The sequence below is a fragment of the Poecilia reticulata genome, chromosome 19 (assembly GCF_904066995.2).
Source record: "Poecilia reticulata chromosome 19, P_reticulata-male-v2, whole genome shotgun sequence".
Taxonomy (NCBI): domain Eukaryota; kingdom Metazoa; phylum Chordata; class Actinopteri; order Cyprinodontiformes; family Poeciliidae; genus Poecilia; species Poecilia reticulata.
The window spans coordinates 9,194,880-9,217,802 of record NC_088848.1 but is presented as its reverse complement, the minus strand read 5'-3'; the positions used below and the strand labels follow the sequence as shown (position 1 = coordinate 9,217,802).

Genomic DNA, 22,923 nt, shown 5'->3' with positions numbered 1-22,923 from the left:
TGGTGTAGCTTCAGTGAGCAAGTTTTTGTGGCACTAGTTCTCTTTGAAGAGAAAGAATTGCTGAAAGAAGATTGTGTTGCAAATGATTCACGATCAGGAATCTAAACAGACAACTTGATGACTTCTCTTCTTCTGAAGTGCATCATGAAAGCAAACAAAGAGACGGCGTCATGCTCAATAAACAGCTTTGTGACAAGTATAGTAGTGGCCCTGGAAACCAACGTAGTGTTAAGCTCATTCATTAAATTAAGAAAGTTTTCATAACTTTTCCCATTGAGACGTGTCAGTTGAGATGACTCAGGCTTCTGGACTTTTCAAAGCTTTGTACTTCCAATACATAAAAAGTTAATTAAAGGACTGACTAACTGACTAAGTGCTTTGTAATGTAACCAGGAAATGAATATAAAACGATCCTCCCTGGTTAGGGAAATTTTTATTTCCCTTAACCAGGGAATTTTTATGTTTTTGTTCCTGATACCGATGCGATGGGGTGCGGTTTGTAGTGCGGTTCGGGACATGCAAAGATGTTTTGTAACATTTCATCACTTACACAGACATTGTCTTGCAAACAATGCTGGGTGGTTGATGTTGAGGTGTAGAGATTTATTTTATGACCATTAAGATGTAGTTTGAGGTTTAAGGTCTAGCGCCAAGCCAAAAATTTGCTCCGTCATTAGCACATTAGCGAAAGTGTGATTAGCTTTATGGTGATTACTGGAGCTGAAGCAACATTTAAGAAGCTATAAACCTTGATTCAGTTGTTTTGGGTTTGATTCCTGGTCTCTGTAATGTGCTGCAAGTCTTCCCCTTCTCCACATTGTTTATATTGTCCAATAAAGGCCACAAAGTGCCAACAAATCTGCAAAATAATACTCACCTGATCACAGAAAGTCTCATTGTTCTGTAGGAAAGAATAAGTTCTGGGACATTCTTTTGCACAAATCTAATACAAATCTAAATTTGCCACATATTTTCTGGGAATTCAGATTAGACGCTGAAATTAAATCTTCATTTCATTCAGTCACACAATGTTTATTACATTTCTTAATATCGCCTGCAACATCTACACCAAAAATCTTCACTAGTCTATACATTTCACATTTATTTAAGCCATTGTAAAAGCATGACCCAAACCAGAGTAATTACACTTTCCGTATATTTTGTTTTGAAAATATGCAACAGTTATCCTCAGAGTTTCAGAACTGTTTGCGGATCCCATCTTGTGATCAAGTTCTTTGGTAAAGCTTTATTATCTTTTTGTCGTGAAGCCACTTCCATAAATTCTTCTCCATGACGTAGTCGTGGTTGCTGTAGAAAATCACGTTGGTTTTCAGGTGCCTCTCGACGTAGTAGCAGGAGTATTTTTTGTAGTCTTCCGTGATGAATCCGTAGGCACTCACCTGAAAAAGAACGTGGAGGAAAGGTGAAGGGTAATGAATTAAATAAAAGCAACAAAATGGCATTAAGTAAAAGCTGTATTCATAAATAAAGTGCAGTTTGATGTACTTACTGTGTCACAAGCGTGCAGAGCTGTAAAGACAGTGAATGCCCCGTTGGTTGGACGAACGATTGCCCAGTATCCTCGATTAAGATTGTTTGATTTTAAAAACCTGAAAGTTAAGGAAAAGGTTGTGGTTAAAGGTATGTCCAAAAGCTTTTTTTAAATATTTTATATGCATTAGTGATGGGTCCGGCAACACAGATGCGTCGGCGCATGTGTCAAGCCCACAGACCAAAACCCGTGTCGGTGCGCGTATTGGTTTCAGCAAGTCACGTGACCGATACAGGAAACTGTTTCGAAATGACATCAACGCGCCAAACTGTGTTTATAAGGAAGCGAATCTGTCAATCTGTCAAATGCATTTGCCAAACAAATTCTTGATCTTTTACGGAACAGCGTCAACTATGGAGCAGCCACAAAGGAAAGGTTTCCGCAGTAGTGTGGGACCATTTTGATCTTATATTGGAAAATAAATTTGTTTTCATTTTTGTTGTTTCATCCGGTTCTTGTCAGTTTCTACTTGATCTATCTGAATCCAAATTCAGCTGAAACTGACTTTTAGTTTACTTTCATATTATGTTCTGCAGGTTAAGTGTCGCATATGTTTAACTAAACTGTCTTATTTAAATAAATCCACCTTTTCAATGCTGAGGCATGATGAGGCCAGGCATGAGAATGAAGTCCCAGATACACCTAGATAAACTCAGATATACAGCCATTCTACAAATTACTCAGTTGCATTTTATAAATTATTTCATATACAGTGAACCCTCGCTGTAACGCGGTTCACCTTTGACGGTATCGCTGCTACTTCGCAGATTTTTTTGTGCAGTTTTTTTCACAGTGTTCTGCGTCCTGATTGTCTGTATGATTGGTAAAAACAGCCTCCGCGCTTCTTCTCTACCTGAGTGCCAATAACGTTACGGTGTTTAATACAGATTGGTCACTCAGGAGATGAAAACTGAAACTTTCAATGCCACCTGGAAAAAAACTGGCCAGAGGCAGAGCAAAACCCGCTTGACGAGATCCATCGCTCTGCCGTAGATACAGCTGTGAATCTCGCAAAGCAGGTTGGAGGAGATGCTTTAATGACATGACTGCGGATCACATTAATAAGGCCCAATTGATGCACATGCAGATCCGCTGACCTGAAAACAGGTTTTGTTCTTTGGTTTCAATGTAGAGTATTTATTTATGCTGTGTAATAACTAAAAACTAAAGGTAACTACTTCACGGATTTCGCATATCACGGGTTATTTTCGGAACGCAACCCCTAAGAAAAACAAGGGTTCGCTGTAAATGTAGTGTTTACTTAATTTTTTTTCTACAGCAGGAGAAGTTTTGTCAAAAAAGCGTAACAGGCTCAATTTCAAAATGATGTAAAAACTTTTTTGGAAATAAAAATTTGTGGAAAAAGAAACAGTCCATGCATCCTCATTCCAAACACATTCACTTAAATTTTTACTTCATGGTACATGTTCACATTATTTATTGACTGTATATTAAATATATTTTAAATTTAACAGAAGATATGACAATACAATATATAATATTCAATAAAATACAAAGACTTAAATCTTATTGTATAGACTGGGTCATCAAATCACTATGTTGCCTGTAGGAATTTTTAATGTCCAGCAGGTGTCAGTATTGAGTGACACAGTATCGACACAGAATCGACACAGTTTTGCTATGTGTCGAAACGATACACGACGCCTCATCTACCCATCACTAATATGCATCAATCAGAACATTATGGCTGATTTCTAATCTCCATTTTTGTGAAAGTTCGACCTTATTATACCGATGTTTGACACGCTACTGGTAAACTTTTACAATAAGAAATTATAGGTGTAACAGGGTTTTATTTTAACAATATTATCGATGTGAGGTTTATCAAAATTGGATTATTTGTTCATCAGATTTATTTTATTTAGTCAAAAAGTTATTGATATGTAAGTTATATTATTTAAGATATTTTTCCTTTTTTCTTCAAATTTTGGGGACTTGCATAATATTTTTTGTAATTTTGTTTTAGATGTTAACTTTCATCCTGATGAAAAAGTTGCGTGTTCACTTCTCTGGACATTCAGGAAACTGTTCAACACATTTATTTCCATTAAAGTTAAGCAAACAACTAAAAGGACATCAACCTACTTAGAAAAGACATTTTAAATAGTTGTCACTTTGCATAAATGAGCTGTAGCTTACACTGAAGACATTTAAACAGGATTATGATCAGAGACTGACCTGTTTCGTACGTATCGCAGGAAATCCTGGTGCAGAACATAAAACCGGCTCTCGTTGTACTGACCTGAATAGTAAATTCTGGGGCTGCAGGGCAGAAACACAAAGAAAACATCATGAAAGCAAAAAAAAACAAAACATGAATGGAAAGTTGCTTAATAATTTCTTTTGACAGTGTGAGAAACAGCTTTAGTGTTTGTTTGGTCAGCGAACTGGCCATATCTAAACTTTTGTAGAAAATTTCTGGAGTTTGTTTCAGCAGGAAGATAAAAAGACACCAGAACCAGCAACAGAGACAAGGTGACAATTTGGACGGATTGCCTCAATGAAACAAAACCTTTCTGCATCAATTCAAGCTAACGGAGGCTCGACTAAATGTTGAGTAAATATACCAAAAAGATTTTCTGCAATAATCAGATTTAGCAGATAATTTGAAGCTTTTTCATCTGCTGTCACTTGTTTAGTGCAGAGTATTTTGCTGTTTATCTGCATCCTCTACAGATAGAGAATAAATAAATAAACCGAGATGATAGTCACTTCTTTTTAGACTCCTGGTCTTCTCTGATCAGAGCCTTGAGAAACTTGTAATCCCTCATCCCCTCAGGAATCATGACGTACTTTATACCCTGCGAAAAAGAGCAGAACATGAGCTAGGATCTTAATGTTTGATGGGCACAATGACTAACACTTTGTGCTGACGCTTCTGCACCTCATCATGTGGAGCCGACTTGTATCCGTACTTCTTGAATAAATAAAGGGACGAAGAGATGGAGAAAGATGTGTGAACATACACTGATGTTCTGTTCCCCACGTCTTCCTCGTAGCCTTCGGTCACGGCGCCGTTCATCCTGCCGCAGAAACACATCAGAGCTTTCAGGTGTTGATGATGACACAAGAACAGCTGTGATTTTATTTCAAAATGTATTGTTTGGTCAAAATGTGAAGTTGGTAGAGTTAAATCAACTCTTAAAAGAGTTATTTCAGCAAGCGATTGAGCATTTAAAATTTTAAAATTATTCAATCTCTTGTTGAAATGTGCTATTGTTATGCTATTAAAATTAGATGCATTTTACCAAAGTCACAACTAATGTGTTGTTATCTGGTATTCAACTCTGTAATTTAATGCCAACTAATTCAACATTTAATAACAGTAAAACTTTCAAAGGACGAATAAAACAATATTTTCGTAAACTGCAAGTAATGTAAGCTCAGAGTTAATTATGTATTTAGCCTAAAGTTACCTGCATTCTGTCATGTTTTTCTTTTTTGTTTTTATTTAATTTCTAAAACTTGTTTTATTGGTGTGATGAAGTGACATGTGGATCCTAAACAAACTAAACTCTAAACTAAATCCTCTCAGTCTGATGTCTTTGTAGAGGAATCACGGCTCAATAGCCACAGATTCAGAAACGCCCATCTGTCTCGGTTGAGTCCAAATGAAAAGGCCACCACTGTCACCGAAGAAGAGACACTGTGCCAGACTTCTGGTGGACGCACTTGTTAAAAGAAGTAAACCACAATTCTGCTGCGTTCCTTTTTGTCAAGAGGCATTATCGCAGCAAACCAGTCACACTTGTTCATATAATTATCCTGTCACGAAGTTCAAGCCTGATTTTGAGTCACGTAAAGCCTGGAGTGAAGCTCTTTCACAGTTTCGGCGAGGCGAAGTTGGGGGGAAGATGTCTTAAATAATCTCACTCATGAATAATCATTCGTTCTGAAAAATGATAAACGTTTTGAATTGTTTTGGGAAAATAACCATTCCCACTTCGTTGAAGTCAGTGCTGATATTTTTGTGTCAAGCTCCTGCTTTTTATAGAACGACAGGTTCCGTTTACATTTTTTTATTTATGTTTTTGCGACATAAATTAAGTGGAACGAATACTCTGCATTTTATATTTTTACCAAAAGAAAGTTGAGATTTTAGGTTACATAAAAATTGTTTATGTAAAGCAGTAAACACTTAATTAAGACACAAACATCACATTTTTGGATTATTTAACTTTTGGCTTTCATTTGTGTTTGTTCTTCATTTCCTTTTTCCTTCTATTTGTGTTTCTCATCTTTTACAAGCGCACATCTGGACTGCATTCAAATTAAATAATCCAAATCCATAAATTTTTTCAGAATAGAAGCACCGACATATTTTTTATGTTCAGCACAGATTAGAGCTGTGCTTTTGTCTGCGCTGAACATAAAAACACCCGCAGCAGTATATTTTGAGCTGTTACTGTACTCTATTATTAAGCTATTATAAGCAGTAGCTGCTGGCTTTCCTGAATGACAGATTAACAAGTGTTTTGATTTCCCGACACCACACTGAAGTCATTAAAATATCATTCTGACAAAGGACACACATTCTTGGTCAGATCAGTTTGCCACAGACAACAATGATACGATCACATGATCAGAACCATAATTTGCTCATTGATCTTTTTATTGTATTGTTGAACAGTCAGGAACAGATGGAAGAGTAATTAAAAAGCTAAGTGCTTCAATAAGGATTAAAAGCGAAATCAAGGATACAATTTTGTGTTTTTATATGTTTCTTTATCCAGAGGAGTCAGTGCCTCACTGCACATCGCTGGATGACACACCCAGTTGTTGATTTACATACAACAAAAGACTAAACCACAAGGGGGGTTTGTGATTTTAAGAGGCCTTTTTTAACCAAGCATCCCTGCACAAATATGAACTTATCACGATGTTTTTATTTACACGTCATGGTGGCACCATGACCAGCCTGAGAACGTTAAAATAACTTTCAGTTTACTTGACTGTGGAAGACCAGGACACAGAGAAATAAAATGCTCAACTGTTAAGATGGTTGTATCAGAGTTCTTTGGAGATGAAAATATGTCTTCAGAGGTTTTTGGGTTTTGTAAGGTTTTATAAAAATTATGTAGCAATGCAATGTTTGGTGAATTGGACGACAGCCTCCCCCTAAGACAATTGATAGTCTAATGTCAGAAAGAATGTTAAGAAAGGAATCATCCTAAAAGGGGTGATAATCCACTTTTAGGATGATAATCTGATGCCACACCTTGAATTCACAAAAAGTATTTAACATTTTTCACAAAATGCTTTATTTACATTTTCTTGCTCCTTTTTTTTTAAAATCTTGCTCAGCCAAAGTTTTTCAAGTTGTGGTAGTTTGTGACCCTGATGGAGGAACTTTAAATGCCAATTTCCTATCCAATAGCATTCCAAGACTGAACAATAGGGCTCAATCTCTAAATTCGTATTTAAAAAACCCAGAAGAAAAGTTAACTTTTGTACGTTTCTTTTGTTATATTATTACAACGCTGGGTCTTACAGGGTTAAGATCAACTTTATTGTCCTCAGTGGTCATTTTGTTTGGCAGCCAGTAAAGAATAATTGCAAATAAAAGTACAAACACAATGAAATAATAACAACACTAACCACAAAATCACTGATTCAATGCACACAATACAATTATAAACTACCACAGTCTCTATGTGGGCGTATTATCATCTAAAATTATTAACGAGGAAGACTTTTTTAAGGATAAACGAGCATTTGAAACTTTTTGAGTTGCATTTTACCACCATAAATTGTTTTGGCTGTAACAAAAGGGGATTTAGGTCAGCAAGAATAGCGTCAGCTGTTCTGATTCTACAGAAGCTCTGCCAAGCTTTCGCTGCGCATCCTTTCAATGATGAGCTTATTTTTCAGGGCAAGCGACTCCAACAAATATCTCAAAACCAGCAAATAAAATTTTTAAAATACGTAGTGCACAATTATCTAAAGCAGCCTGTTTGGTCTGCTCTTTTCTTACCGAAACACGTAGTCGTGAGCATCAATCTCAGCGCCCATTTTGGAGCCGTTCAGGATGCCTGCCGTTCCCACCACAGCACAGTGAATGCAGCCATCCCCGCCTGGTTTTGGGCGGAGCAGCGGTTCCTTGGGCTTTGAGATCAGCTTCAACACTGGCATTACATCTGCAGACAAAAGCAAACGTAAGTCAGTTTGATGGTGATTTTTAAAGATATACGCTCAGTGCACTAGCGGAACAAGTCAGCATCGGGCCGGGGGGCGGGGCCAATTACCGGGCCCCTAACATCACCGGGCCCCCTTATGTGCATCAGTTACTGTAGGTTGTTGGGGGGGGAGGGGGCGAAACTGAAACTGTTGACTTTAACATTAAATACACCTTTCTCAACAGGCGAGGGCGCACTTTCTCCGTCTATAATCAGACATTTAAGCGACCTGAAACCATTCCTCCCTCCCTGGCACCTCCAGACCCGGGCCCCCATCCGACCCGGGCCCAGGGGCAGCCGCCCCCCCCAACTCCCCTATAGTGGCAGCATGTGGGGATGATGTGCAAGTAGATTACCTTTGCTATTCCAGTACAAAGCGTCAAATGAAAGATAAGAAATTCTGCAAAATTCTCCACACTTTCTTTCAAGAGAAAGTGTGAAGAAAAGGTTTATTTTACAATCACCCATCAAAATAGAGGCTTTTGATGGGTGATTAGCTAAAAGCAAAAGGTATGTTCAAACTTGTTCCAATAGTCTTTGCTAAATTACTTTATATTTTTATACAATTCAAACTAGTTCATCGTCTTTCATCTTCTTGAAAAATCAGTTTTGTTATGTGATTGCAACGAGTCAACTAGCCACACAAAAAGTCACTGCAAAGAAAGATATCGATTTGTCGACAAGTTAGTGTAACCCCTTTAACTAATAGAGAAAGTGTGAAGAAAAGGTATCTTTTACAAGTTAAGCAAACCCTTACCTTCATACGCCATATCCATAAAGCCAAAGGGATTGTTGAAATGAGAAAGGCGGTTCCACTCTCTCATGTTGATGTTATCTTTGTGCAGAAACATGCGAATGTTGGGAAGGAAAGCCTTCTGAAAGTCCTCATCCTTTGAGTTGCGCAGAGACTGGGCACATTTCTGAAGGTGATACAGTAGTCGTATTTTTATTTATCCATGAGATAATGCAAAAAATATGATTTTTTATTTTTAGGTTGTTTTTTTTTCTTAGGGAGCATTCACACCAGTCATGTTAAGCTAGCTTGAATGAAACTCTAATTCATTTGCCTACATAGTCTGGTTTGTTTGGGGTGATTTGAATGTGAAGTTGATCTCTGATGTGGACCAAAAAGCAAAGTCTGGTCCGCCTAAAAACCTACATCTCAGTTCAAGTGAACTCTAGTGCGACTTAGAGGAATATATGAATGCAAGCTAACCGGAGACCGGTTAGCTTGTATTTACCCAAGTGCAGGGCATTCTGGGTAAATACAACCAAAACAAACACAAGACTCTAACGTTAGAGGGAGAAATAGCTTGTGGTCTGTTGCCAAATACAAAAGAAAAATCCTACAACCTGTAAAATGCGTCTGTATTCCATTTTCGTTTACATTTTGTGAAGAAGGAAGGTGAGTTCATGTCTTCTTCTGCGGTTTTTCTGCCGTTTCCTTCAATAGGTCTTGGAGCAGCGCCACCACAGGCCAGGAGGAGAACAGCTATTTTTTTTTTTTTCAATTAGTTTGGATGGTTGATACAGTGCTGTAAAGCGAACAGCACCAGGTGAAAATGTAACATTTTAATTTTGATCCCCAATCAAAGTGAGTCTACCGGACTATCAGGTGTGAAAACAGAATGTCAAACATTTAATTTGGCTAGAGCCACATAGGCACACAGAGACAGGTAAAACCAAAGTATATAAGGAGGAAAGTCAACAGGGCCACACCAAAAGCTAATAAGTAAACAGAAGACTTACCAGACCTGCTAAACCCTATTATAATTCTACACTTACATTTTTTTCCCCCCTTACCGTAGGTCTTGGCGGAGCATCCAAGTTATAAATATCCTCAAAAGTCCACTGAGGAAGCTTCTTGAAATATCTTTTGTGTATCATTGGAATGGGATATTCAACACGAGATTTATTCATTTGATCCATCTCTAACATCGTCAGTGAATCCCTTGTAGCATTCCGTAAGGTCACATTTCCTTCATTTTGCCACAATCTTTCATTTTTATAAAAGCTTAGACCTTTGAAATGTTTTACTGCCGACATGGCTATCCATCTATATCTGGGTTTGGATAAAATAACAAAACAAAAAAAGAAAAAACTGGTGATCACAAAGCACTACACAAAACATATCAATATATATATTAAATAAGAAATCATAAAAGCACTTACCTGACGTTACTTGGTAAATTTCCCTGAGACATTATGAAAAGAACAACACTGAATAAAATCACCAACACAAAAGAAAACAGCTTGACTTCTTGATGTGCCATTTCTGAGAAATATAGGTGTGAAAAATGTGGACAAGGATGCACCTGATGAGTAAATGTTTTATGAAGGAGGTCTCACGCTTCTTTAAACATGTCAGAAACGAAAACACGCCTTGCTTATACATCAGATGAGTACTTCCCGTAAGATCAGGTGAGGAATTTGCTCATAGATAGTGAAGTCACACACAAAAGTAACCGGGTAGGACTGCAATACTTGAACTTGAATTTACTGCACAGCAGCAGTAAGACAAAACTGAAACATCTAATTTTTGATTAACATTTGGTAGTTTTCCAAAAGTCACAGCAGAAACATTGCTCCACTGTCCTTTATTAGCTTAGTGGTGTGGAATAACCGGATTCTTGCAAGTGTGCATGGATGTCACATGGATGTTGGATTTAAAGGAACAGGAACCTGCTGCTGTGAGGGCGTGGATGGTAAAACATAGTTTTGCAACAATATTTGTAACAGGGCAACTTAGTATAATTCAGTTCTGTTTAGATGGCACTTTTTAATGTATCCCAAAGTCAAAATCTGATGGTAAATCTGTTGAAAAAGATTTGCTTTTGGATAAGTCAAGTTTAGTTGTGCTGCACATGCCGGCAACAAGGAAGTTCAAAGTCCTTTAAAAGGCACCATAAAAACATGGCAACATGAAACAAGCGATAAACATTATGTTTTGTCAAATGACACCCTCAAAATCATCCAATATACATCCGATGTATAGATCAATGTTCTGGTTATTAATCAAAACAACAGGTGGGGTTTTAGCTTTTATTAAAAGGAGCTCAGTTTTTCAGCAGTTTTGCAGTTTTCTGGAAGTTTGTTCCAGATTTGTGTCGCATATAAGCTGAATGCTGCTTCTCCTCATTTGATTCTGTATCTGGGGTTGCAATGCAGACCAGAACCAGAAGACCTGAGGGGTCTGGAAGGTTGCTATGACAACAGCCGATCTTTAATGTATTGTGGTGCTAAACCGTTCAGTGATTTATAAACTAGCAACAGTATTTTAAAATCTATTCTCTGAGCTACAGGAAGCCAATGTAGGGACTTTAGAACTTGGGTGATGTGCTCTATCCACCTGGTTTTAGTCAGAACGCAAGCAGCAGCATTCTGGATCATTCTCAACTGCCCGATTGATCTAGACGCTGTTGCAGTAATCAATGTAACCAAAGAAAAATGCACGGATAACTTTCTCTAGATCTTGCTGAAACATTAGTCCTTTAAGCCTAAAAATGTTCTGCAGGTGATAGAAGGCCGACTTTGCAACTGTCTTCATGTGTGTCCAAAGGTTCAAGTCTGAGTCCATCACTACTCTGGGTTTGATCACTAGTTTCTGTCTGTAATAACTAAAGTTTCATATTTACATAATCCTACTCAAACATTTACAGTTTCAGGTAAAAATTAAAAGCATAAACAGCATCTTCATCCCAGACCCAGGAAGGGAGCTGGTGCAAGTTTACTTACTGTGAGAGAAAGGTTTGATATAGATGGATTATTTTTGTTTTTGTGCAAAACAGGGCAGGGCCATTGAGGGTTTTGTAAATGAGAAGTCAAACAATCGCCCTGCCTTGCTTATTCTAGTCTAAATAGATGATTGACAGCTTGTCCTGCTGTTGTTCAAAGGAAGAAAGTAAGATACGTGGATTGTGCTGTAACAAGTGCAGCATTCTACACAGCGGAATGCACACCGACTCTACCCTGCTCCGCTCCTATCAATCACACGTCCAAGAAGATTTGCACAAAGTGGAGCTGGAAGATTCCAAACAAATGCCAAAAGCGAGAGACGTTACACTACAAACCCCAAAAGGTGGTCTGAAAACGAAAGCAGTCAAGTCTTAATTAAAATAATACATCAGGTTTCCTTCAGGACTAGGAGAAAAAATAAATAAATTTCGCCCACATACCGTAAGCCATGAATCAGTGAGAGTGGGCACATTAAATACTTCCAAAAAGACTAAATTATTGACATTTTTACTCTAACTCTGTCTCAAAGTACTAAAGCTTAAAGCAGCATTCATCCCAATTGTGGTTGTTATTTTATTCAGAACAAAGAACAGACACAGAAAACGACTGATCAGATGCTAAAGCTTCCAACAGTAGGACTAAATAAATGTTTAACTCACCCAGTCAAAACATTAAATGTAGCAGAGCTCCTGAAATGTGAACTTTGTAGCTAATTACAAATCAATCTTCAAGATAAAACAGCAATGTAGAAACCATGGTGATCAGGAATACAAGTACAGATCAATCACTTATCAAAACATTTTAAGATGTTCAAATAAAGAGGCAAAGTTCATGATGCAGGAGAATATAATTTATCCTATTAATTTGTTCACATGCAATTAACTGGAACCAAAGTAAAATATGTTCTGTGATCAATTATTAATGAGTCAAATCAAAGCATAACACATTAAAAATGACATTCAAATACTCAAAATAAAAACATTCACAGATAAATTTGAGTCAGATGTATTATTTGAAACGGAAGGTTGTTTAAAAAGAAAACAATAAAAAAGAAGAGCAAATGTTTTCATTCTGATTGAACCTTATTAATTATCGAAGTGTTGAAAGTTAACCCTTTAATTTTGTGTGCGATATATTTTGGTATTGATCAGATGCCAAGTAAATGACGGGCCAGTACCAATGCCGATACTTTTTATTATTTAAGTTTGATATATCATCAAACTTCTGACTGTTAGGAACATTTGTGTTTTTCCTCTCCTTTCAATATTTTGGACAAGTTTATGAATCTGTTTATTAAGAATAAACAAATAAACAGAAACAATAAAAAAACTAAACAAATGTGTGTAAATTTTTTCCTTAATAAACTAAGTGCAAAATGTTACTATTTCAGAGCAAAACAAAATCTTTTTGTTGAGCTGAGAAACTCCAACATAAAAATAAAACTAAATTTTAAGAGGGAATCTGAAACTGAAGTATTGATCTGGTATTGATCCAGTTCTGTTGCAACTTGGTGTAAATCTGATTTACACCAAGTTTGTAAATTGCCATTGTGGAAACCACTTCTTGACTTCTTTATATTTAACTTTAAACAACTTAGATTATAATTAAAAACCAGTATTATCAAAAGCTGTAAACAAACCGTATTTATTTAAATACCGACGTATGAAAAGTTCACAACAGAACATTTAGTCATTCTGTCCTGACAGAAAAATGGTCAGAGGTTTTAGTTTAGTTTAGTTTCAGTTTGAATTTTCAGTGAAACTTTTGTACTAGCTGGTAGGTTTGCAAACACTCCCTTTTACTTTTATTTGTTCTTCTCACGAACCATCTGGTTGAAGGCAGAGAGAAAGGAGAGGCTTTTAAACTTTATGATCAGGGAGTTCATCTGTTGTTAACTATTCAAACACTTAAACAATTCTTACAAAAACATGACAAACTAAATGACTTTTGATTATGAAATTACAAATCCCAATAAAGACAGACAATTGAAGTGCATTAAAATTTGTTTGACAACCTAGTGTAATGTTTGTTATATAAACCTGATAGTCCACAGAAAATAAAATTCATAACCATGGTTAAATAAAAACAAAAGTAGTTGTTCCATACACTTAAATACATCGATATGACTAAGAGAGGAAAAATATACTCTTTTAAAAGTAAAAAAAAAAAAATGTTATAAACCAGAAAATATCAGGAGAAACAATTCAGAACAATCTCTTAAAATTGGATTTAAGATTAAAATGCTTGACAATTTTCCTCGGATGTGAATAGAAGGGAAATTAAAAAAAAAAAGATGAAAATAAAAAAAATTGCCAAAAGATATTCAGCGCTGAGATAGTTCACAGTTTTAAAAGCATTCAACTGTAACAGGCAAACGTTTGTGATGCCAAAATATATTAATATTAAGGAGAAGTTTTTATCTTCAAAGCAAATGAAGGTTTTTGCCTAATTATTTTGCCTACATTTAGAGTCGTGCAGAAAGCCATCTGCACAAAAGGTTCATATATGATCATTAGATTTTTACACATGCTGGTTTTTTTTCTTAATTTACCCACCTAGCTATATAAATTACACTGCATAAATTGTCTTTGTTTTTTCCACTGAATTAGGACTATTTTGCACAGCTGAATCCAAAAATGATCATTTTTTTCAGTCAAGTCAGGTTTTTATTCTAATTTGATTCAGAGAAATCAAATCTTCTGACTAAATTGATTAGATTTTTGAGACATTATCAGTTCATTTCTATTTCTCATCCAAAAAGGTTTTAGAAGAAAAAAAAATGTTTTCTAACGGAGTGCATTAATTAAATGTTACAAACTTGGATCTCTGGAAAATAAACACTGATGCTCGTGTTTCATCCTTAGTCCTCAGTCAGTTCAGTCCTTAGTCCTCAGTCAGTTCAGAAAGTTGATCTGACTGAGCAAAACCAACATGATTTTTGCATTCAGCACATCAAAATTACCCTAAAACAGTTGAAAAACCCCAGACAATTTTTTGGCAGTTGACCAGTGTTAGAAGCAATAAAAAACACCAAAGCTAAAAAAAAAAGAAAAATTAATGAAATAAATGGCTGTAAAATTGAGAACATTTGATTCCCTGAAAGTTTTAGCCTGATACATGCAAACACAAAATCTTCCATCTAATTGCACAGTGAATATTCCTTTACAGCGAGTCTTCTCTGTCTGTACCCTTCAGATTAATTTTAAATATAAAAGTATGACTCTTCAAGTTCAGCAGCATAAGTAACTAAAACGTTCTTAAAGTGCTTATTATGCATCAGAATTAACAGGTTTTTCATATTGCTGATCAGGATAGCAAACGGTTTGACTCGTTTTCAGAGTGTCAGGGCGGTGGCGGCTTTTCTGTCTTTTCCTGTGGTTTAGCCTTTTGAAACAGCTTCATTATTTTTCTTTCATGGAAGCTCTTCCACAAATTCTTCTCCATAATGTAGTCATGGTTGGCGAAGAAAACTACGTTGGTTTTCAGGTACTTTTGAAAGTAGTAGTTGGAGTATTTACTGTAGTCGTCAGTCATGAATCCGTACGCACTCACCTGGGGATGACAGAACAGGGAGAAAACAAATAAATAATAAACAACTTCCTGTCTTAATACTGCAAAATAATTTATTGTGACGATAAAACGCGATGCACACATTCCTATGCTACTAAAATGCAAACCAGAAACACAACATTCTCATTGTAGTCTAGATAATTATATGATTTGATAACATGCCTTTCAGGTTCTTTAGAAGCAGTGAAATATTTCTTTCCATGATCATTAATAACCTGACAAGGTCAAAGTGAACCAGTAAAAGCAACATTTTCTCAGAAGTACACACCTATAATGGCTGCACCTCTTTTACAAATACTGGTATTATGATGAAAATAAACCTACTGTGTCACAAACGTGCAGAGCCGTAAAAATAGCAAATGCCCCATTGGTTGGTCGGACGATGGCCCAGTAGCCCCGATTAAGATTGCCTGATTTTAAAAACCTGTGGGCAAAGAAAAAGGGTTGAGAAACAACACTTTAAGCTACATGCTGGGAACGGCGGTATAAAGTTGGATACATTTTGATTTAAAGCAGCTAACACCCAAAAAAAATCTCTATATATCGTTTGTTTTGTTGGATATGGAGTCCAAATCCAATAAAACAGTTCTAGTTCATCTTACTGAATCTTTATGTGAGAAAAAGCTAAAACTTATGTTTGTTGTAGAAAAGAGAAGTAAATTTACAGGATGTTTGTTTGGAAACACTGACCTGTTTCGTACGTATCGCAGAAAGTCCTGGTGCAGGACATAAAACCGGGTCTCATTGTACTGGCCTGAATAGTAGGTCCTTGCGCTGAAAGGCAAAACAATAAAAGACAATATAAAACAAAGATAAATATTTTCTTTTCAAACTTGTCTGGGTTGAAACAGTTTCTAAAGTGGCACGACTATAAAAAACTTCTTTTCTGCTGCTTTTAATCCCCAGGTATGGCATTACATTCCTGCCAAATACCCTGAGCAGTGTTAAAAAAAAACATTCACAACAGTATATTTATTTTTTCCACAGAGTGAACATTCACACACACCCATCTATTCACTCCTGCCAGAAACTGGAGCTTGTTTTGTGGGTGTGTTTGCCAGTTTGGGGAGATACATATTTCATTACATGTGTCATGTAAATGGCTTGCCAGTCAACGTCACGCTATGTCAGCACCTGCTGGATATAGTTAGAAGAATACATTCTTCTAACTATTTAAACCATTTACAGTTAGGCTGATGACGTAATTTATGACTCACAGCCAGCGCAGATCGCCTCTCTTCACCCGGGGAAACCCGTACACGCAGCTCTGCGTCAGAGGTTTTACTTGTAGTACAGCATCTCTCCCGTTCAAACTTGCTGGACTTTGAACTTCTGATGGCTTAGAAATTCAAATTCGATCTCACCATGGATCGAGCTTGATGATTGTACCGTGAATAAAATTGCTTTAATATTCCAAACCAACTGCCTTAGTGGCTACAGCTACATGTTAATTTTTCCGCTTAATTGTGACCAAAATAGGAAGAACTTATATTTCATTTGTCCTTTGTACGATAAATATTAATTTGTTTTTTTTCTATAAAAATTTAAAGTTTTAGAAAAAATTCTTTCTCACCATGGATTGAGCTGATGATTGTACCATGAATAAAATTGCTTTAATATTCCAAGTAAGTGATATCTAGCGGCCATTGAAGTTTTGGGCATTTTTTCTTCATCATTTATCCACTCAGCTGCTTATGACTCGTTCACTAATGTCAATTTTGTAGCACAACTTATTTTATCATGCTGTGATAAACAGATGTAGGAGCCAACAACATGCAGGATAATGTTAAAACAGCAAGATAAATGTGAGTAACCATGGCAACTGGTAACAACCAGCTCTTTTTGCAGTCAAGTTGCGCGTATCCGCTGTGTTTACAATCAAATAATACTTTTGTGGTAATTTATGGTAAAGTATATCCCTGAATTATAGAGGAAAAAAATGTCAAAATGATAATATATCATGAACATTATAATTTAATTGTGTATTTTCCATTAAAACCATGATCCATCAATGACTGGGTCAATTGACCTATGACCCCTGATCAAACCACGGTTCTTGAAGCAGGAATTCATACTGCAGCCTGAAATGACCTAATTCCTATTTTTCATCAAATCTGATTTTTTTTTGTCATTGCCGTTCACGCTTCCAAAATAAAGGCGACCTCTGCAGTGTGAACGGGCAAACGACCTGAAAGTGTCCCGCATGCGCGGTAGAGGGCGCAATAACGTCAGCGTTCTACAGTGCCAACCGCCTCAAGAAGAAGAAGTAGTGCTCAGTGTTTGAGGAAGTAAACATGGATGCTAACGTGGAGCATAGCTTACACATTTGAAGTCGTTATCCGACCGGAGGACAATATTAACAACTTAATCCTCAGTATAGTCCGCCATGGTTGTTGTTTTTCTTCCCGCTGGAGCGTATCAGGACGCAGATTAGTGACGTATGTCGAGTATCAGTGACGTTCAGATCGGATGAACGTTAGGTCGTATCTGAATCGGATACGTATTGGATACCCAAGTTTTTCACTCCCATACAAATATACAGAAAATTTCACTAATAATAATAATAATGTGTAAAATTTGATGCGTACTTCCTGTTACGATAATCCCCTTCAGCGACTCTTTCTCCTTTGATGACGGCGTCGAGCCACTGGAAGTCCCTCAAGCCCTCAGGAATCAGGACATATTTTATACCCTGTCAGAAGAAAAAGCAGGACAAAGTCATTTTTATTTTTTTTTATAGAACATTAACACAATATTACATAAATTGTTGGTTTAATACCTCATCATGCGGAGCAGCCTTGTATCCAAACTTGCGGTAAAAAATAGGGGATGCTGTAATGGAGTGAGCAGTGTGAACATAAACTGATGTTCTGTTTCCGACGTCTTCCTCATAACCTTCAACCACCGCGGCGTTCATCCTGTCACATAAATTATCATTTGAAATTAAAGCTGGCTAAGCAATTAAATCTAGAGCTGTCCACTGGAATACTGTCAGGTTGTCAAAGTCTGACAAATTCCCAGGTGTTACTGAAAAAAGCTGACGGATTGGTTTAAACGAGTCATTTTATTTGTTAATTTTTGTAACTTGAAAAATGTAAGATTGGTTTTATTTTGTGAAGTAACACAATACAAGAAACAAGAATAAACTACGTAATGGAAAGACACATTGGTTTATAGTTGCAACAGCAAAACTTTAGTGTTTAGGTTTGTTCTGTTTAACCAGAAATACAAAACTTCACCTTTTTGTTCTCTGCAGTGAACCAAAAACTTCTGAAACAGTATGAGAACTATAAAACCCCCACATGCGTGGGTAAATTTACAATAACTGTTTTATTAATTTATGGTTTGCTCATAAATGAAGCAATGCTTTTTTGATGTGCTCATGTTGAGCCAAAGACACTCCTTGTGATTTGAGAAAATCAAATGTGTGGACATATTAATGGCTTAATATCAATGTGTCACCTTTGCTCTGATAACTACCAGAGCAGTTGAGGAGGCGGCTACTGTTTACAGACTTCGGTTTCAGATTAATTTCACAATCCAGATGTAAGAGTTCATGCTGATCAATTGCAAAAAGTGATATATAACTGTAATAGATTCAGTAATTCTGTCTGCTTCAAGAAATGTTAAATCTTTTTGGGGGTTTTTTGTAAGTTTTCAACTGGTGTCAAAGATTTTACCAAGTGCTTTGTTAAAGTATTCATAGCCTCTTAAATATTTAAGCATTTTGTGACTTTAAATGAGTTTAATTGAAACTCAGAACAACATACTTCATCATTGTGAAATGGCTGCAAAATGATACGTTTAACACTTTATAAAACTCTAAAAACATGTTGTATGAATTTATTTTAAATACCATTTTCTCCGATACCCTTAAATTAAACTGAACCCTTAAATTTTCCTTCATTTGTACAATAATCTGTTTGTTTTGATCTATCACATGTGAGCCATGGTGAGGTTTGAGGTTGAAAGTAAATCACAACACCTTGAAAATTTCAAGCGGCATAAATACCTTTGCAATATTTGCTATACATTCCTTTTTTTTTTTGCTTATGTTTGTTAAAGAAATTACTCTGTGACATCCGTGGAGTGCTGTTTTATACAGTTGATAATGGATTTAAATAATCTTTGTAAAAATAAAATAAATTCTGTGTCCCATCCTAGAACTGAAACTGTTTTCATTCTGCAGATAAAAGGTCTTTGAGTTCACACTGTAAGAAGAGTGCAGAACAGATTCCTTCTTAAAACCAACAGTGAAAAAGAAATACTTAGCTAAATTAATGTAATTCATGACCTATTTGCATTACTTTTGTCCATTAAATCTTTGAAGGTGCGACAGACTGTGAAAACCTACAATGCTGCGTCCATCCAGTTTAACCAGCCTGTCATTTGCATGCCTTACAGTCCTTGAGCTGCACAGCTGAATCAACCAACAGGTTTGTTCATGTGTGTTTTCCTACCGAAACACGTAGTCGTGAGCATCAATCTCGGCGCCCATCTTTGAGCCGTTCAGGATGCCGCCCGTTCCCACCACGGCACAGTGGACGCAGCCGTCCCCGCCTGGCTTTGGGAGGAGCAGCGGCTCTTTGGGCTTTGAGATCAGATTCACTACAGGCATTACGTCTGCAAACAAAAAAATTCCAACGAATTTCAGTCACAACTTCAACAGTTACAAGCATCTTTTTTGTAAATATTAAAATATTTTAGTAGATTGTAACTTAAGACCTTGAGAGTCTTCCTATTTACACTTATTTTCAGTTTTCTTTTACACAAATATTGGTTTCTACATTGTAAAGATGTAATAATCTAATTGAAAGATGATATGGGCGAAATACTGCAAACATCCATTTTTGATTAGTCTAATTTTCTGAGACACCCAATTTTGAGTTTTCTTTATCTGAAAGCCTTTATTGTTAAAATTGTAAAACATAAAAGCTTGAAATATTCCACTCATTATGTAACGAATCTCTACAAAATGACCATATATTGAACTTTTACGCAACATTCACATTTTTTGAGCTGTACAAATATCCTAGTAGAACAATTATAAGGAGCTTTCAGTTACTATGTGTAAGAAAATACATACCATCATGCTTCATTTGCATAAAACCAAAAGGATTGTTGAAGTGCGAGAGCCGGTTCCACTCTCTGATGTTAAAGTTGTCTTTGTGCAGAAACATGCGAATGTTGGGAAGGAAAGCTTTCTGGAAGTCCTCGTCCTTGGAGTTGCGCAGAGACTGCGGACAAGTCTGACCAGAGAAAACATCAAGATAAAGCAAAACTAAAACTGAAAATTCACAAAGGTGAGATGATGTGATAATCTGGCACAAGATTTCACAACATTGCAATGACACGTCGTGTTTGTCAAAGTGAAGTGGGACCCAGTTGCCAGGAAAAGGATCATTATAAGTTCTGGAAGTGAAGGTGAATAAGATTTCGACAATTATTTTGATGTAAGACGGGTAATAGATGTTTTAAGTGATGGTCACCAAAAGTTTTAAGGGCTGGAAGTTGAAAATGGGAGATAAAAAAAATTCAAAAGAGCTAAGAAACTTTCCACTGGGAATGAGAGGCACTTTAAACAAGCAATTATGTAAAGAATAAAATTCAGGTGTGACAGTAGCAAAGTGACAGACAAGTCACAGCATGTAGGTTTACACAAAAACAGAACTAACAATAACCTGTACAGTAGCGTCAAATCAACAGCATGAGAAAATACTGTGTTGTTATTAAAAACAGCTTAATTTTATTCAGACATTTACAAATTAGTAAGTAAAATAAAAATGTGTAATTTTTTTTACTTTAAGTATGAAAAAAAATGTAATAGAATAATATACTTTTTAAAAGAAGGCTTTAATTGCTGTAATCGCAAAAAAGTTTTTTTTTTCAGTGATTAATTATGAGTATAAATAGTTTTCAATTTAGCATTTTTCTCATGAAAATCTGAATAAATCTAGATAAAAAATGTACTCAAATTGATACTCCTTTTATAGTACTTTATTACATTTTGAGAGTCTCATGTCTCATTTACAGTCAGAAGTAAACTTATTAATTTAATAAAAATTACTTAAAACCTAAATCTGCCAGGGATATGAATAATTTTTGGTTAAATCGTACATGTGATAGTTGGACACTAAGTATTATTTTTGCATAAATAACATCACCTAATGATATGTTGAAAAATGACTTTGCCTTCTGTTTTCCACGGAAAACATGCGACCGCAATAAATCCAGTTTCTAGAAATCATCTATCCGGGTGATGTTGAAGTGTCCCAACCTTTTTACGACTGCATTTGATCCTCGCTGGTGCAAAATAAAATAATCTTACACTGATCAAATCTGATGTAAATAATTTGTCATAAACCTGAGATTTTCTAAAATAAGTTTTAGATTCACAACAGTTTTGGTATATTGTAATAAATTCAAAAGGGGAAAACGTTAAATGCACTAAAATAAGACAAACCCCCCCAAAAATAAAATTTTCTTGAATGAATGGAAAGATTCTTTAAAACAATCATTTGTAAAACCTTGAATCTGTTTGTTACAAAAAGCAAGGATTCCTAATTTTCATTTTTAAAAATTGCTATCGAAGTGAAAACCTAAAGATTTATAACACAAGACTAGGATTCTACAGTTTGATCAGAAGACAGCTAAGAACACAAAAATGTCAGACATTTAGTGATGAATCCACACCAAAGGCAAACAAGTAAAAACGAGTCCAAGCTGTTCTGCTGGCAACAACAAATGACACATAAGATTTTATCTTATCTTAAAATGCTTACCGTAGGTCTAGGTGGAGCGTCCAAGTTGTAAATATCCTCAAAGCTCCACTGAGGAAGCTTCTTGAAAAACTTTTTCAAAATCATAGGAATAGGAGTTTCAGAAGAAGCGGTAATAACTGGATCAGATGTCAGCGCTGTTGTATTTGTTGCTGCCAGCTCTCCCTTCATTTGCAATAATCCACCGGTGTGCAGCAGCTTGTCTTCTCCGCTCACTTTGTATGTTCCTGACATGGCTATCCAGCTATAGTTTAAACTAAAAGAGATATTAATTATCAAGACAAACCAAAACGGTGAGCTAATTAAACAAAAAATGGTTTTAATCTCCTGTTATAGAAACTTCAAAAGCACTTACGTTTTTTCTCTTGCTGAGTTTTCCAAGAATATAATAAAAAAGATAATAGTGGCCGATATCACCAGCACCAAAGACCAAAGTTTGAGTGATCGACCCATCATCATTGCTGAAAAGTGGAGGATTTTCTTTTTTTCTTGCTGCTCAGCTAAACACCAAAGTTGACTTTTGGGAGGTGCTGTATAGAGTCCTTGTTAAAGCTGACATGATACACTGCAGCTTATGACCGGAAAGAATGCAGAATCATGACTTATAGCTATGCCAGACCAGTAGTGCAAGAAAAGTCACTCAGACAAACTTAGGCACCCTATAATAATATATTACACACTAAGAGAGAGAGAGAGAGAGAGAGAGAGAGCTGAGTAGGGCAGGGCTACAGCAGGGTGTAGTGACTAAAGGCCATTTGCAATAAACTCCATAAAAACACTGCCAGTAAGATTTTATAATTTCACAAAGAGGAAACTCAAGGAAAAGAGCAAGTAATAAAACAGTCCTTCTTTCATGACGGTTTTGAAAAGCCACTTTTCAAAACCTGCTTTGTGCAGGTGTGTGCGTGTATGAAATACAGAATATATATTTATTCAAATGGGGTTTTTGAGAGAGCAGGAATATAAATGCAAACTAATGCAAACAGCCAAACGTACCAATGCATTGGTCCTGTAGTCAATCAGCAATCTCTCTCTTCTTTTTGATCGCCTGCTCCTGATCATGCAGCCATGCGGTACAAGTTTATGATGT

General features: G+C 36.2%; 2 protein-coding genes across 4 annotated transcripts; both read right to left on the bottom strand.

The window, feature by feature from the left end:
* Positions 1-1,007: 1,007 nt before the first annotated feature.
* Positions 1,008-10,096, bottom strand: LOC103481513 (alpha-N-acetylgalactosaminide alpha-2,6-sialyltransferase 1-like). 3 transcript variants are annotated; one of them, XM_008437003.2, is made up of 9 exons: positions 9,922-10,096; positions 9,553-9,811; positions 8,507-8,669; positions 7,548-7,710; positions 4,458-4,596; positions 4,286-4,374; positions 3,752-3,835; positions 1,511-1,610; positions 1,008-1,400 (listed from the first exon to the last, which is right to left on the bottom strand). In XM_008437003.2, the coding sequence occupies exons 1-9, from the start codon at positions 10,020-10,022 to the stop codon at positions 1,227-1,229; spliced, it is 1,272 nt and encodes a 423-aa protein (XP_008435225.2). In that variant the 5' UTR covers positions 10,023-10,096; the 3' UTR covers positions 1,008-1,226. The 3 variants fall into 3 exon arrangements, with proteins under 3 accessions (XP_008435225.2, XP_081456971.1, XP_081456972.1); XM_081600845.1 differs by lacking the exon at positions 9,922-10,096 and having other exon boundaries at positions 9,103-9,686; XM_081600846.1 differs by lacking the exon at positions 9,922-10,096 and having other exon boundaries at positions 9,137-9,686.
* A 3,240-nt stretch (positions 10,097-13,336) lies between these two features.
* On the bottom strand, positions 13,337-22,485 carry LOC103481510 (alpha-N-acetylgalactosaminide alpha-2,6-sialyltransferase 1-like). Its single transcript, XM_008436999.3, has 9 exons — positions 22,189-22,485; positions 21,837-22,089; positions 20,141-20,303; positions 19,515-19,677; positions 17,834-17,972; positions 17,643-17,746; positions 15,745-15,828; positions 15,379-15,478; positions 13,337-15,036 (listed from the first exon to the last, which is right to left on the bottom strand). Exons 1-9 carry the CDS (start codon positions 22,290-22,292, stop codon positions 14,827-14,829), a joined length of 1,320 nt encoding a protein of 439 aa, XP_008435221.2. The 5' UTR covers positions 22,293-22,485; the 3' UTR covers positions 13,337-14,826.
* Positions 22,486-22,923: the final 438 nt, after the last annotated feature.

Bases quoted from the DNA above. Each gene is read 5' to 3' on its own strand.
- LOC103481513 (XM_008437003.2), bottom strand. From the start codon at position 10,022: ATGGCACATCAAGAAGTCAAGCTGTTTTCTTTTGTGTTGGTGATTTTA. The intron at 9,812-9,921 runs GTAAGTGCTTTT...ATCCAAACCCAG, and splicing joins AATTTACCAAGTAACGTCAG to ATATAGATGGATAGCCATGT. The intron at 8,670-9,552 runs GTAAGGGGGGAA...TATCACCTTCAG, and splicing joins ATGCTCCGCCAAGACCTACG to AAATGTGCCCAGTCTCTGCG.
- LOC103481510 (XM_008436999.3), bottom strand. From the start codon at position 22,292: ATGATGATGGGTCGATCACTCAAACTTTGGTCTTTGGTGCTGGTGATA. The intron at 19,678-20,140 runs GTATGTATTTTC...TTTTGTTTGCAG, and splicing joins TATGCAAATGAAGCATGATG to ACGTAATGCCTGTAGTGAAT. The intron at 15,479-15,744 runs GTCAGTGTTTCC...CTTTGCCCACAG, and splicing joins CTGCGATACGTACGAAACAG to GTTTTTAAAATCAGGCAATC.